The sequence below is a fragment of the Varroa jacobsoni genome, unplaced genomic scaffold (assembly GCF_002532875.2).
Source record: "Varroa jacobsoni isolate VJ856 unplaced genomic scaffold, vjacob_1.0 scaffold_90, whole genome shotgun sequence".
Classification (NCBI taxonomy): Eukaryota; Metazoa; Arthropoda; class Arachnida; order Mesostigmata; family Varroidae; genus Varroa; species Varroa jacobsoni.
The window spans coordinates 225,500-241,752 of NW_019212992.1; the positions used below are offsets into that span (position 1 = coordinate 225,500).

The 16,253-nt window shown below is 41.7% G+C and overlaps 1 protein-coding gene across 5 annotated transcripts in view; it reads left to right on the forward strand.

The window, feature by feature from the left end:
* Window positions 1–16,199, forward strand: part of trbd (ubiquitin thioesterase trabid) — a 29,178-nt gene extending 12,979 nt beyond the window's left edge. For 4 of the 5 annotated variants that reach the window (XM_022839526.2, XM_086969944.1, XM_086969943.1 and 1 more), the window contains 8 exons: window positions 9,396–9,669; window positions 9,985–10,173; window positions 10,410–10,847; window positions 11,186–11,416; window positions 11,641–11,922; window positions 12,471–13,477; window positions 13,660–14,046; window positions 14,222–16,199. In XM_022839526.2, coding sequence (XP_022695261.1) covers window positions 9,636–9,669; window positions 9,985–10,173; window positions 10,410–10,847; window positions 11,186–11,416; window positions 11,641–11,922; window positions 12,471–13,477; window positions 13,660–14,007 — 2,529 coding nt within the window. In that variant the 5' untranslated portion in view covers window positions 9,396–9,635 and the 3' untranslated portion in view covers window positions 14,008–14,046; window positions 14,222–16,199. The remainder of the gene's footprint in view (window positions 1–9,395; window positions 9,670–9,984; window positions 10,174–10,409; window positions 10,848–11,185; window positions 11,417–11,640; window positions 11,923–12,470; window positions 13,478–13,659; window positions 14,047–14,221) is intronic. The other variant, XM_086969950.1, reaches the window with a different exon arrangement.
* Window positions 16,200–16,253: the final 54 nt, after the last annotated feature.

Genomic DNA, 16,253 nt, shown 5'->3' on the forward strand with positions numbered 1-16,253 from the left:
CGTTCGTCGAAACGTGTCTCACGTAGTTGCCCCGTTCCAAGTGGCTATGTAGCAGTTTGCGTCAGATGACGCCTGTGTAGCCCCTGTTAAAATGACAAAAAAAGAGTAACTATAATAAGAAGATACGGCAAGCCACATTGTCGGTGCACTAACTAAAATAACAAAACAATAATAGAAATTCTTCAAATTTAGTACAGATTTAGTACAAAAATAGCAGATAAACATCCTTTTCTAAAATTTTATCACATCTAACAGAAAAACTAGGCAGAAATGCAGCTACATAGCAAAATAAAGACAAGTTTATTTTCTTACAATAGTGAATGTAAACAGTGCGGCCGATCTACTGAAGTGGCATCATTTCTATCGTCGCTCAATTTATTTACGGGAAGGTTTGAAAGCCGATATGAAATTCGTGGGAAGCTGCACTCTGACTCAAAATAATGGTAGGATAAAGGTTAAGTCTGATTTTTCAAGACGCTTCTGGATGCCACCCTTTCGCACAGTTTTGTACGTTTGGGAAAAAGGGCAAAGGATTGCTGTATGAGGGCTAACAAAGTCAACTGGTTTTGGATGTGACGACGACGTCGATGCTGATCTCGGTTGTGACATAGGAAAGAGACAAACGGCGAAAAGCAACGTCCTCAGCTAGAAGTGCACCAAAGCAGCTAGTCTTTTGCATATATCAGCATACATCAACTCAGTTTCTTTTCAGTAACTTTATATATATATATATATATAAAGAGAGAGAGATCGAGGGAGAAAGCGAAAGGTTTTGCAAGGAAGTAGTTTTACCGAGGTCAGTTTGGCCTAACAACCAATTATCTAGTCCCATATAATTATCTAATTCACGACAGACCAATCCGATACAGCATTCTTAGCAATTTTCTTTCACTAAGTATTGAATTTAATCTGGTACCAACTGAAATCAATTTTTCAATTTCTAGTAAGACACACACAGCGTTTTGAATCAAGCACCACTATGAGCCTTATTTAAGTTCGCTTTTATCGTCGTTAAACAACGATTTTCTCTCAGTGATGTGACTCTATGCCTTGCAGATAGGGAAAGCTTGAGTGATGCTCGGAATGTATATATGTCCGTCCTGGTAAATGCTAATATTACAGTTTTAAATCGCAAAATAGATCGCTTCGTTGAAGCGTCAACAACACGTAATATTTCGATAGCTACTTTACTAGAGAGACCGAACTAGACAGAGAATGTGCCCATATCCGCTTATTCTGGTGGACAGTAGTTTTTGGTGGTTGAACCACTAAACGATCATGGCCGGCATGTTGTGTCCTGTATAGGCAAGTACAGTCTTTCTGCGGGCCATTATGCGCAGTTGTCCTTAGTGCCGCCTAGTTGATCTCGACCTTCTTGTATCCGCCTTTGAATTTTCAGATGTCACTATCGACGGTGGTCCCATTTCATATCGCTATTCCACCATGCTCCTTTGTGTTTTCAAATGCGGACATTAGGTCGCATACAGCGTTTTTGGAGCGAATTGTTAATCGCTGGAGAACTTGTTCCTATTAGTTGGGTGTGCATGCATAACTTAAGTGCGTGGTTTTTGTATGGATCGTTCAGTTTGTTCGAAATCGTCGCGTTTAATAATGCCGGCCATAAAGTGAGTGGATGACGCGACCGCATATAAAACAAGCCCAACGTTACAAACACTATACCTAATGGGGGACGGGGCATCGAACGGCAGGCGGAACAAGTGTGATGAGAAGTCAGTGATGGCTAGATGCGTATAGTCGTAGTATTACTATTGGATTCAAGCGCGCCTTTTTTTGTTAACAGGGATTGACGAATCGTATTAGTCCACTGGTGATTCTCAATTTTATTAGTTTCTGGTCCGGGCTTCAAGCTGTTATAGCGCTAACAAAACAAGATTTGTTGTACAAGTTGAAAAATGTATCGAACAGACTAACAAAACTTCGCATTACATGACCTCCATTAAGTTGACTAAGTATTGTTGTTGCTTAATCATTGTCTATATAACAAAGAGGGTTGCTTCCTTGTGCTTTATATAGGTATGGTTATAGAGGAATAATTAGCAAGGCGGTAGTCCAGCCAGAAGACTGAATGAGACCTTGGAAGGACGGCTGTAGAGGAAGAACGTTCACCCTGGAGCATGAACTGCAATCGGATCAACATAGAGGTGGAACGTCGAATATAGTAGAAAGGCATACTTGGCTGTAACAGAAAACGGAATTTATTCCCATAATAACGTTGCTCATGTAATTGTAACGTGTTTCTGAGTGTTCGTTTGAGTCTAAACAGCTGTTTGGCTGAATTCTTCTCTGAAGCGCGAACGTTTTGCGAAGGAAAAAATCGCTATGTTCTTTTGGTCTTATTTGAGCCCTAACGATAACAGCGAGCGCAAGTACTGCCTTTTTCAGCGAATCATGTGTGTCCCTCAGAAGAGTAGACGAAAGAGGCAGACGGCATAGTTTGTGCATCGCCTTAAAGAAGAAGACTTTCGAGCATTCAGCCGTCGCAGCGTTTGCTACAAGTAATCTCAAGGTTCCTGTCACTTTTCAGTTACTGATGATGCTTGCCAATATCAAGGTCGCGCCGAACAATAACGGCAGAAGTTGTAATGATGATTATTACGATAACAGGTACAGGGAGAGTAAAAAATATTCACAAAAGAAAAGCGATTCTTTGTAATGTACGCTCTCGAAGGCAGCCGCAATAGCAATACTTTACTTCAAGAGATGAAGTTTCCTATTTAGAAGCTTTTGCATTAAGGAAAAAAAGCACGGTAGGAAAATAAGGCTAATTTTGCTGATCGTAGGCTTTTTTTTGGGCTTGCGGGTGTCTGGCCACCGCAGTCCGCTTATAGAGCTTGACAAAACAATGGCTTTTCATTTGTAGTGGAATAGAACGAAAAGTTGATGCGATTGATGATCTAACATACTGTAAACGTTAATTTGTCCAAAAAGAAACATCGATGTCAAAATGTAGTCAATGCTAATTAAAGTTTACGTATGCAGCTGAAAAATTCGAAGGATATCAAATAATTAACAGGGGCTCTAGATGTTGAAAAAAAAACAGTTGATTCAATTAATTTTGTTTAACAATTACGACCACCCGGAACGTCGTTTCGGACGGCCTTTTGATTTACCCTATGCATAATTCAAGTGCAAAGTATTGACCGCAGCAGGAATTGCATGCTGCACCCGTATGGGTAGGCAGCGCTGATCGAGGCAATCCTTGATCAGAAATTCGTGTTGCATCGAATGTTTTGGCATGAGCGAACGATCAGATCAAACGAATAAGCGTTCTGACGCCCATACTTGCCAATAAAGACGTCCGCATTTCCGAGTCAGGTTTTTCTTCTTTCTTCTCGTGAATGATGCCGAGTGCGGCGAAAAGATGATACATTGACTAGAGAAAATTGCGTATTTGTTGGCTTTTCGTATTAAATAGATAGCCTCAATTTGTAGTATGGCTATATAATTTTACTAATGATACAATGCTATAATACAGAGGCTATATGTTCTATCGAGGACAGTAAATCTGCTGTATATCACCTACCGAAGATGATCGATCATCTCCCAGCTAGATGATATTGCTTCCCTGTATGGAATAAAAATCTGTCAAAGTGCCGATAAAGCAAAACGCCGTAAAAGCGATAACAACCGCAAAGTACATAGTCGTTGAACGATACTATCGGCTATAGCATTTTGAACGAAATCTATCAGTGGAAACAAGAATGTATAAATGGGTGTTGCGTTCAATTGACTGCGAGTAATTGTCGCCACTGTAACAGGTAAATCGTATGCGAGTAACGATATGACCTGAAAAGTCCTTAATGATTATTACGATGAAGATATACGTCAAAAGTTCCCGTTTTGATGAAATCTGAGTTATTCCTATTGGCTATTATGTATGTGTAATAGCAAGAATGAAGGAAACCGGGCATATTCAGAGCTGAATTTGTCTGTCCTATTTTTATTAATCACTTGATTGATATGTTATCACTTACTGTGAGAACGAGAAATAAGAAATTTCATGTGTCGTTAATTATAGTAATATATGCATTAACTGGAGGTTAGCTGTTCCATCTCGTATTATACTGAAGGCGAGACCTCAGTTCCAAAATGAATTTGTCTAAACAAACCACGTTCGTCGATGATGAGGTCTGCTGTGTGCAGACGGGTGCATGGATTGGATTTCGTCACACATGCATAATCAAATAAATTTTTTTTTGTTACAAGTATGTTAATGAGTTATTTATTTTGTTATTATTAATTAGCAAGCCGAGGAAACTCGCAGGGCTACTTGCGTACAATATATGTTATAGGATAGCAAATGTACAGCGGACTTTTCAGACTGAGCCATCGTTCGCTAATGGCTAAAATTGTTGTTCTGTGCAAGCATTTTTTCAGGATACTTTACCGTATGCTTTTCCACATCAAAATAGATTATGCTGCTGTTGTCATTTTGATATGTTTATATTTTTGCTTCGAAATTATGAGGAATATTTCATGCAGAGGCTTTCCATCGATCGCGTTCGTATATCTAAGCTGCGACGACACTACCACTCAGCCATCGAGTTTTGTGGGCGAACGGCAGCTTGCAGAGCGTATAGCATCAGAGTTTTAACCACTTGTTTGTCTCGACAAATCGGCAATCGGCACGTCCTTCCGGTTCCACGTCAGACCTTCTCGAGCGCCTGTTCCAGTTCACTGTCCAGTCACAACGGGCAAAAGGGCCGAAGTTGTTCTAGCGTGTGCGCTAGCCGTTGCTAGCGCGGTCGGTATATACTGCAAAAGGGCAAGCTCTGTGTCAAAGTCAAAAGCCTAGGCGTAGTACCTGGTGCCACTTTCGGCTTGTCGTCTCGTTGCTGTTGCTGCCGCCACCGTTGCTATTTCCGCTGCGAGTCCAGACAAGTAGCCTCAGGTGCCCAACACTTGGACGATTCAAAGCTCAACATGTCCATGCCTTTTGGAAGTGCACTTAATATAAACGGCTATCCTGCATTTAATGTTATACCTATAGAGACATGACTTATGGGCCTGGCATGGGCTAGAAGAAAAGCAGCAATGCTTACCAGCAACAATCATCAGTCATTGTGTCCAAAGAGTTGGCTCGCAGTATATATTTTTGCGTTTGGCAAAGTGAAAAACGCTATTCAAGCCGTAAAAATTCGTACGTCTACCAAATTGGCACGCGGCGCACTGGCGAAAATATACATTTATGGAGATTCTAGAGTTGTTACTCGTTCGCTAGAAAACTGTTTGCGTTTATTTGTCGGTATATATGTATACACATGGAGCTACGGTTGCGTATCAACTGGACCGCAGGAATAGGTAGGGTTAAATGGATGCATTGAAACTACACCGGGCTTAGAATTTAGCTTAAACCACTATACTTATTCACGAACAATGCGAAAAACTTACCATAGAGATGAAATGTTTTTAGGCAGTTTTATACAAATACTGCTAGACTGACTCATCGCTAGGAAAACCAGCGACTGCCGTTCCGGAAGGACACCGTTTGAGGTCCCCTATAGCTTCGACAAGCATGAGCTTCCGTAAAATATACAAAAACTTGATCTTTTTGTGAGTGTGAAAAGAGCGTTTCAAAGATTCAGATAAAATGCATAAAGCTTAACACCGAGTGTTTTTATTAACCGTACTTGATAAATGAAGTGCGACATTTGACTGGTCAACGGGCAACTTCAACAAAGCCAATGTATACAATGAAAAAAGTAAACCTTCTCTAAATACCCTACTTCGTAATGACCAATAAGACGCAATTACATCTAGCAATGACGACGGATATAACTATTTGCAAGGCGTGACGGCAAGATAATTTGTTTATACCAAGAATATTTATTATACTGGTTAGCATGAATCATGTGTTTCCAGTTGTTGAAGTTCAATAGGACGGGTCCAGCGATAGCTTCTACGATTCTGTCACAGGATCGTCAATAGCTGGGTTTGTTTGGCTGAAGACGAGACCAGAGCAGCACAACCATATATCGCAGGCTAAAGATCTCTGTTTCTATGATATCATACCATTGCACTCACAACGCAGTGGCCTACGCGGCAGACTTAGAGGCTGAGTCAGCAGTAGCAACAGCAGGAACAATGTTAAAGAAAGCAGCGTCAGATTGGCTACTATCGTCTTATAGTAGCAACACTTGAATCCGACCTTGATTGCAACATGTCTTTTCTGGCTAGTCTGGTCAGAAAGCTATTTGTTATTGCATGCCACGGACAATAGGCTTATCGCCGTTCACGGTTACCATCCTTCGCAAGGACAATTCAAGCTATAGACAGCATAACAACTGATAGGCAGGACATTTTTGCTCATCATGCTACATTCAACCTACTCGATTTAGTGTGGCAGGCTCACTGGATTACTACTCGGTCGGCCGAAGAAGCTGCGTTACTAACGTTGACCTACACTGAGTAATTGCTACCGCTGCAACGTTAATTGACGCTGTGCTGGTTACAATACGATTCTATCTTTGTATCCGTAATTGTCCTCTGCACTGATTAATGGATTGTCTATTAATGTAATAGACTATTATTGATTAATGTTAGTGTTTGCGTTCACGACTATGCTTACTTGATTCATGTTCAGTTCTCGTAGGCGATACAAAACAACGTCGTCGATAGTATCGCGCGCCCCTTCCTTTCGCCACGGCCCTTTGCCACCGTATTCGCTTATCAAACCCGCTCATAACGATTTCATTATCGGTGCTCTCAAAATTCGTTGATTATTTGTCTGTTCATTTATGAAGTATGGACCTTATGTGTCACATACTGTCACGGTGTTCTGTTGCGTCGATGTATACGGTAGATTAAGATGGGTATCAGATCCAGATTCAAGTAAGGAGCGTCATTTCAAGAGACCTCTCTAGTAGCCAATAAATCAAGGAAAAAGCCCTGAATGGCCCACAGCATCAGTCCAGCACGAGCTAAGCCACGGACAGAAACGAACGTATTTTCATTCAAGAGTGCAACACTCAATGGTGATATTCTGTTATGTGACAATCATAAGTCAAGTGAATGCAAAGGGGACAGACGGGTTAAGCTAGTTGGTAAATAATCGCAGATAAACGAATGGGAATTTGTCTATGACCGCGTAAACAAGTCACTAGTGTGCATGGGCTGTTGCCCATGATTAGACAACCCAGACGACTATACATACAAAGCGGCTGGATATGAATGGAGTTGGAGCAAAGAAAAATCGTAGAATGATGCCGATATAGCGATTAAAGATGCTAAAGATTAAAAAGCTCGTCGCGCCTAAATTAAGATGGATAAAACTAATAAAAGAAAAGCAGTTATCACTCACTACTCAAGGGACATCTAGATCATTCTACTTTAGCGATTAGCGTAGGGTGTTCTCTGAGTGGGTTAATATTGAACTTCCGGTAGAGGAGAGGTCAATATTGAGGTCGAGTAAATCGTAGGCAGACGGAGCGCCGAGGGCTCAGTAAGGGCCGATGGGGAGCTCATGGGCGATAGTGGATCAAAGCAGATAATTTTACGCGGTGCGCTGTCAACTTGCAAGAACCAATGATCCTCAGTTAAGCTACCGCACAAACATTTAAGGCCCATAATTCCCATGAGATCCTGGCAGTCTAAGAATAAATATACGTATAAAAACTGTCATTTTACAAAAACAAAATCGTGGAATAGCACTAAAAATGGCAACAGAGTCACCTCAACAACCCGAAATTAAAAGCGCGGAAAGGAACAAAAGCGCAATGCAACGCCATTGGAAGGGACTAGGCCACGTGAAGTAAAAGCGCTATTAAAATAGAAAGCTACGTAGGGCCTCTTGAGATTGTTAGAGAAAATCAGGCTAAGCAATAGAAAAACACCAAAGCTTCATGACGAGTGTTATATATCGGACACAAAATAAGAGTGCACGTAAAACAGGTTAAATCATACCGTGTTACTCATCAATCATGAAATGTCCATAGAGTGAATCTCGTAAAATAATAAAATCAGAGGACCATAGGGTTGTCCTGTACGAGGTAAACGCACTACAAAGGTCAAAAGGCCGTTGAGGTACCGATCCTGCTTGACATCACGGGAACTCACTGAATTACATTAGTAAGGCTAAAGGACAAAAGCAGTGCAAGGATTTATGATCGACTAATACCTTGTAGTAGCATGCCGGTAGAGCAAAGATAAGGAGTATTAATGAATCGGAATTGGACTCCGAAGTCTGACAAGGACTCTGCAGCACCGACGAGGCTGTCGGGATGAGAACCGTGAATTAGTCACATAAGAAGGCAAAAAAAGGAGAAACCAACATTAAATAGGACAAAGTAAAAGTTTGCTGTGTACACGAACAGGATATACGAGCGCTAAGCATGTACTTCTAAAGTAATCCACAAATATTGGAAGGTCTAGATAACATGATAAAAGTTATACGTAAGAGTATTGGAAATGGGACGGAAATGAGATATCGGAATTGATTGGCGTCGGTATAAGGTTGCCATTTATTGGCTGTGTGTAGTAGGTATAGGAACGTGGAAGACACGAAGAAGGAGGATTCACTATTTATTTAGACGAGGAGTTTTAGCTAATCAGCAGTCGGGGGACAGGAAACATACATAAGATGTGGCCTTGATCGCGCCTTGTAGTTACGAAATAAGTTTAGCTTTCTCTAAATGATATGTTGGCTTGTTGCTGCGTTGTATTTGTTTGTTTTAAATATATGTATCAAGTAGGTCATGTAAACCGATTCTGATCTCCCTATGCCTACGGTACGGGCGCTTTAAGATACCGACTTTCGCTTCAATAAAATGTCAAAGCTTTTAATCAACGCGAAGCCGAAAACTGATGCAGCTAAAGTATTTCCCGCCCGGTGGCACGACTGCCAAATCTCGTTATTTATTATGGTTATCGCAGTGACTTTCCGTGCATAGTAGAGCGCCATGACTGATCCCCCAGCCAGGGTTCGAACGAAATCGGCATATTTAAGCTCAAGAAAATATTAAAAGGGGGGCAGAGTAGAAATGTTTACAGGAACAGCGTCAATATTTGTAGTACAAACGCAGGTCTTGATTATTTAGTCTCAAGAATAATTTGTCTTCTGGTTTGCCTTTTCTCTCGATTTTAACTACAAAGGCCTAGGAGAAAGAAACCCGTATTCATATCTTTCAGAGCCAACAGAGAAATAGCGAGATAAGAGTCATACTAAATGAGGCGTTGCTTAATAAGGCAAATTAGTACTTCTAAAAGGGACACATTTCACCATGCATCTGAAAAATAGTTACACCTATATACCAATAAATATATATTATATATAAATAATTGACTTGTATGCTTGATCAGAAATTCACCTAACTTAAAATGTGTTTTTTGACTAAAAGTTTATCTTTGTTTTCTAACAACCAATTACTATGCTTTAGTTGCTTCCGTTTTCAGAATTACCTGTGGATTTAAAGGTATCCTTAGGTCGTGGATCGATACTAGGAGATTGGGATTAAAAGTGCAACGAATCAGGTAGAAAAAGAACGGTAGGATAGTTGTCGAACGTATTTGTGGTCCCAGTTTATTATCGCGTGTAGGACGGTCAGCTTGCTTCTTGGCTGCTAGGCGGGAGGCTCAGCCCGCCGACGCAGGCTGTACTTAATCGTCGTGCTCTCCCCATGAGCTCAAGCGACAAATGGAATTGCTCAAGATGTAAGTTAGGCCCAATTACATATAAATAATTGTATTTTATGCTAATATCCCGATATCAACATAAAATCTAATTTTTATAACAATATATTAATAGGACCCGTACTTTATATTCCAGTTGCGTAACTATATTCCTGTAACCTAACATTGAGACAGCGGATTTTTCGACGAAACAACTTTGTAAACATTTTTTAGTCTCAAAATTAAATGCAATTGACAGTTAAATAACTTTTTTAATACACTTTTCGGGTACGTCGATGATTACCGGCAAATAAGTTTACGTCGTGTTCATTATTCGCAACCTCTTTTTCTTCACAGGCACGTACGAAAATTGGCCACGCGCTCTGAGGTGCACCCTTTGCGGGGCGGGAAGAGCACATCCGCCGGCGCCCCTCATCGAGGAGACCGAGCCAAGGGCGGTGACGCCCCCGCCAGCTTCGGCGATAACACAACAACATCACCAGAAGCAGTCGGTAACTTACAACGGTAGCAATAACGCTACAGCAGGTTGGTAGCAACAAAAGGCCGATTTAATACAAAAAAAAAATTCGAGAATCTTTAAATTTCACAACTAGGAAGAAGTTGTCTCCACCTGTATACCTATGTTCTTTGCACAGAATTATAAGATGGATAATTGCTATTCATTAACAAAAATTATAAAAAAAAAAATAATAATAACTTACCATAGGCGTCCAGAGGTACAAAGGATTTCGTTATAACAAAAATAGTTCATGGTTGTACAGGTTCGCCTTCAAGTAATCAGAATTCATCTCCTGATACTCCAATTCCTTTGAGCTCGCTCGGTTCCCTGTCTCTTTCATCTCCTGGCCCATTGGGTAAATGGCCCTGTCCAAAGTGTACGTACCTCAATTGGCCAAAGAGCGCACGATGCGTCCAATGCCGAGGCTCGCGTCCTGGTGCTGCTTTAACGAAAAGTGGCCCGCCGGGATCCCCTGCAACCTCATCGCTACCTCGCAGTCCGTCGCCTCCAACGAGAGGGTCTCCTGAAGCTTCCACCAGCAACACGATAACAGGTGCTACCGGTCTCATGCATCAACAACAACAGCAGCCACCTCAACATAACACGTTGACAACAATAACAAGTAACGCTACTGCGATTACGACAACAGGAACAATTTCAACCTCGACATTGTCTTCCCCAACAAACGCATCGAACGATTGTAAGCGTTAAGTAAGGAAAAATACATTAAATTGAGCAGGTATATATATAGTTATATATATATATATATATATATGTACTCGCCGTGATCAAGGTAGATTGCGTTGTGGAATCAAATAGTATCTCAGATACACTAAAGTGATATCAATAGTGAATTCAAGTTCTTCCAGTGGCATTTTGCGAAGAAAAACTCGGAAAGTTCTCGTGACACAGCACAAAACTGTAAACTTAAAGTTTTTGTGTTACATTAATACAACTATTGCCACTATTCCCGCAGCATATTCAGCATAATTTTACTGACACATAATGCGTTAATTCGTTTCATTCCCGTTTTGATAGTGATTGGCGCTGGAGGTGATCCAGGGGGAGGTTCAGGGGGGAGTGGCCAGAAATGGACGTGTCTTATGTGTACGTATGCGAATTGGCCTAAGAGTCAACGCTGCGTTATGTGTTACACGTTTCGGAACGCGAACAACAACAACAACAATACGAATGGAATCACCACACCTGGATCACCGCAATTCGGCTCGTCGGCACGTGCTTCTACGCCGCCAGTCATTATCGAAACATGTAAGCAATCCGAGTCTACTATTTTTCGGATGAAGTGACTACACAGTACCATCTAACATCACATACGGCTAGAAGACTTTGAGAACTTCATATTTTACATGACTTCTGTGAATATGTAGTGTTATTACAAAAAAAAAAAAAACTGTGTAATTATTATTTCACTAATGAGTTGATTGACTATTGTTTCCCATTTTTCCTGAAATCGATGATGCTATGCCTTTCAGCAGCTGATAGTGGCGAAGCTGGGGGATCGTGCGAGAACGAAGAGGCAGAACTCAATAATTACCTCTCGACGATGCGATCTTCAAATCGTCAACAACAACTAGGCAAAAACAATTCAATATCATCAGCTGATCGCCTCTGGCTCAATGCGTGCCTTGGCATTCTTGAGGAAAATTTTGATCCTGTTCTGCGTTACGTTGAATCGGGAAAAGATATCTTCCGTACGTTAACAAATGTTGACGTCCAACATCTACGCGCGTTACTCCTGCATCATCAACAGCCTGGTAAGTGTACTGGGTTCACAACAAAAGGCCCACTCAACTTTGTATTTTTTGGTACGTAAATAGACTTCTCATTACATTTTAAATGCTGTGAATGCGCCGTACACGACGCAAATACATGCCAAATGACAGGATTAACAGTAATTGATTTTTAATACGACTCAAGTGATTGCGATATATGAATTTTCGATCTGACATGTACATTCGGCCGTTATTTAACCAACTTACTGTAAAAATAAGGTAATCAGTTGATATTCCATCATAACACAATTTAACATACGCAGAAATAACAGGGAAGATTTTGTGGGTGAAATGTTTCAAAATAAGCACCAACAAGTATTATATATGATGGACTCTTTACCCTCACATGGATGGGTGATCTTAAGAACCGTAAACAGCGACAGCAAACGGTAACATACGCAACACGTTCTGAGAAAGTAATCATACTGCACTCATTGGTACGACTTAAACCAGATGTGTGCATCCCTTTGCGTTCAGACTAAATGAGAAAATGTTCGCTAAATCTAGTTTGTTCTCTAATTACCTTACAGGTTCACTTTACATTGAGCCGGGGCTATCTTTGATTTATCTCTGCGTTAAACTACAGCGAGAAGACATGCTTGCGCATTTGCTAACGGCATTAGACAACACGGGTGCTGTGGTACCGAAGCGGGTCCCATCAGAAGTCTGCCAGGAGACCGCAGCCGATATTAGGAGACATGTCGCAGCATCATTCAAACAGCGCAAGGGCACGGATTTTGCGTGTTACTTCGTTACGGACAACGTGACGTTCGCATTGCCCTCTGAAATCGAGCATCTGCATCCCTCCGTCCAAAAAATCCTATTCGATGAGTTACTCGATCGTGACGTGCAAAAGGAACTCGAAGAGGAATCGCCGATCATCAACTGGAGTATGGAATGCACCCAGCGGTTAGGTTCAAGACTTTACGCGTTATGGAATCGTTCGGCTGGTGACTGCCTATTGGATTCGGTGCTGCAGGCGACTTGGGGTGTGTTTGATCGGGACAATACCTTACGGCGTATCTTAGCCGATAGCCTATGCGATGCCGCTGCGTCACTTTATCCTCGGTGGAAAGAGGCCGAGGCATGGCAGGCCAATCTAAATCATTATACACTGGCCGAAGCCCAGTGGCAAGAAGACTGGGCGGTTCTTGTTTCCTTGGCATCGCAACCCGGTGCTGCCCTTGAGCAGCTTCATATCTTTACATTGGCCCATGTGTTCCGTCGGCCAATCATCGTCTACGGGGTGAAATGTATCAAAAGCTTTCGCGGTGAAGATCTCGGACTGGCCCGCTTCGAGGGCATTTATTTGCCGTTACTATGGGAGTGTCCGTCCTTTTGCTGGAAGAGTCCCATAGCTTTGGGCTATACCAGGGGTCATTTCTCGGCGCTGGTGCCTATCGAGCCGCCGGATATGGACGTGATTGCACGAGGTGGGGCTCATTCAACGTTACACCGTCAAGACGATATCATCTACTTGCCACTGATGAGTGCGGACAGAAAACTCCTGCCTATACATTTCCTTACGGAAATAGAGGTGTGTTTTAGTTTACGTATCTATATGGACGGCTTATATTTATATAGACCCGTATATATAGACAGTTGTGTGCATATTTAATTTCGGCGTCGCGGTTTTCTATATTCTTAGTTGACTTATGTAGTTACACTGAATTAGTTCATACATACGGCTTCTACTATATATATATATTATTATTACAGATGGGCCAGGAAGAAGAACTCATTCGCGAGTGGCTGGATTTTCGAGTGACGGAAAGTGGACTCCTGGTGGCGCTGCAGAGATTGCAACCTCCAATGCGACGGCCCTCGCTCGTCATGCAAATGCTAGATGAGTGGCTCCATTTATATCGTACCCTCTCGGTCGGGAAAAATGCAACGAACGCCCGACTCAATCAACTGCTGAGTATGGCTGCCGAAAGAAATGAACGCCACAATCTGAGTTGTCCAGGGGGACAAGGTGGTCTTGGGGGCGCTACGCAACAGCAGCAGAACCCACAACGGCAGAAGCAAAGAATTTCTGAAGACGAACAAGTTAGCGAATCCGAGTAAATGTGTGGGTCTTATATTGACTGCGTACGGTTTTTTCAGGTAACTTCTGGATTCTGTTTTGGATATGGTGTCATTAGTTCTTTCATTATAAGGATATTATACATCAGGGAGCATAACGATATCACTAATACGTCGATTTAAATTCAAGGTTTGCCCCTTACAGCGTGCGGTGTGGCCACTGCAGTGTTTAACCGTCTCTTTTATTTATTTGCAGGCAATCAACAAAACGAATCGGAGTGAACCGTTGTGCATAGAGAGATCTTGTTGAACTGCAACTAGTATGATGTAAATGAGAATAATAGAGTCGTCTTCTGGGCACGCGAGGCTTTACGTGAGGCCACTTAAAACTCGGCAAATTTCAAGACAATACATCAGTTGGTCTTCTTCTGATCCCAATGGCGCCTTCACTAGATACAAGCAACTGCTTGACCAGCACAAAATTCACATGGCTGATAACGATGGAAGCAAATCAAATAACTGACAACTTGTCATCAACTAACGTCTGCTCGTTTCAACCAGGGTGCATCTGCAATTCATAGTCGACACTGCACTGGCGAGCTACCCAAGCATGCGAACGTGGTGTGAATGTTCTGCAAGTCAAAACGATCCTCCAGAACGCCTCATGTACGCCTTTGCCTATAATCAAGCGTAATCTATTTCGACCAATGCGGAATGGAACTAGATCAGGCTAGGAAACAACCTAACTTTATCAATAGGCCAAGATAATAGTCTCCAAAATCGCTACTGTTCGGTGAATCGAAATCTATATGATTTATGGCGCATTTGATATGAAACATCATTGTAACCTGTCATTGGTAGCCTCGCCGATTTCGATTCTCCAATGATAAATCGCCATGTTTGACTTTAATACCTCAATGACGTGCCTCCCGAGCCGGGACGATTTTCGTCTCCAACAATCAGATACAAGCGGGTACTCTTAATAATTTTGCTCTTTCACTTCATCGACATCTATCGATATCGTAAAGCGTGCATCTATTTCTGCGTACACGCGCATTGGAATCAAATCATGATGGTGTCGCAATAGCGGACGCAGTCAGAGAACGGGCACGTACGAGTTGTTTTGCTTCCAATAGAATATATAGTTTCCAGTTAAATTGACACGCTGTGCCAGTCTAACGGCTCACCAGAAAGAAAGATCGGTGGAAGACGCCAGAACCGAAGATTCGAAAAACTGAAGGGGAAGCAGCAGGGAAACGGATCGTAATGATTGAAAACAGCACAGTCAGAGACGCCTCTGTCGCTTGAATCGACAACAATTGGAAGAGTACGCTCAGCACCGCCGCATCTAGAAGTTTCTAGTGGTAAAACAACAGAGTTAAAGGATCTCTATAATGGTAACAATATATACACGGTGACACTGAATAAATTCTAGTAATGAACAGCTGCGAGTGGACGATAAAAGTTAAGCATGGCAATGACACGGTGAATTTTTTGCGCCAACTCCTAAGCCGGTTTAGAGTAAGCTCTAGCTCATGTATTCTAACTAACAAATTCCAGTAAGGAGTATCCGCTTTCCCTATACTTAAACGATAATAATAATATAATGATAATACAATGGTAATTATAATAATTATAGAACATTTTCAGGCGTCACTTGTATGGACAGTGTAGCATTATTTTGTGCGTAATCGGTACATAATATAATTAGTAAATTGGATGTGTTTCATTGCTGCTTCATCGAGTGCATACAATATATTTGCATCGCGCCACCAGGGGACCGAAGGCAGGAGGCCACACACGAGCCGTGGTCATGAGACAGAAAGAAGAACCAGGCCAATAGTGAACTGGCTCGCGCGCTTCTGAAGGTTTACGTGCAAGCAGTCCACAAAAACAGCGCAGGCAGTAGATGTGATAAATGACGACGGCAACAGAAGTAATATTATAGAGTAATGTTTATTATTATTACCGCGATAACTATTACTACCGCTACGACGTTATGAGCTACGGATGTCACAGTGACTGAGCTGTATGTTGACGTTGATTTGTATCGTTCACTACTCAAAGCAAACACTACGAAGACAGACGATAATATTTAGCCGTGCATACTTATATATACTATATTATACGTATGTACCCCCATCGACAACATAATCGTATAAAGGGAACGAGAAAAGCCAGCGCGAGAAGGCTGTATTGAAATGAAAAAAAATAGTAAAATGGAAAACATCGAATGTCGATGAAATTTTCTAGTGTGTAACGCGTTAAAATGATTTTGTATATACCAT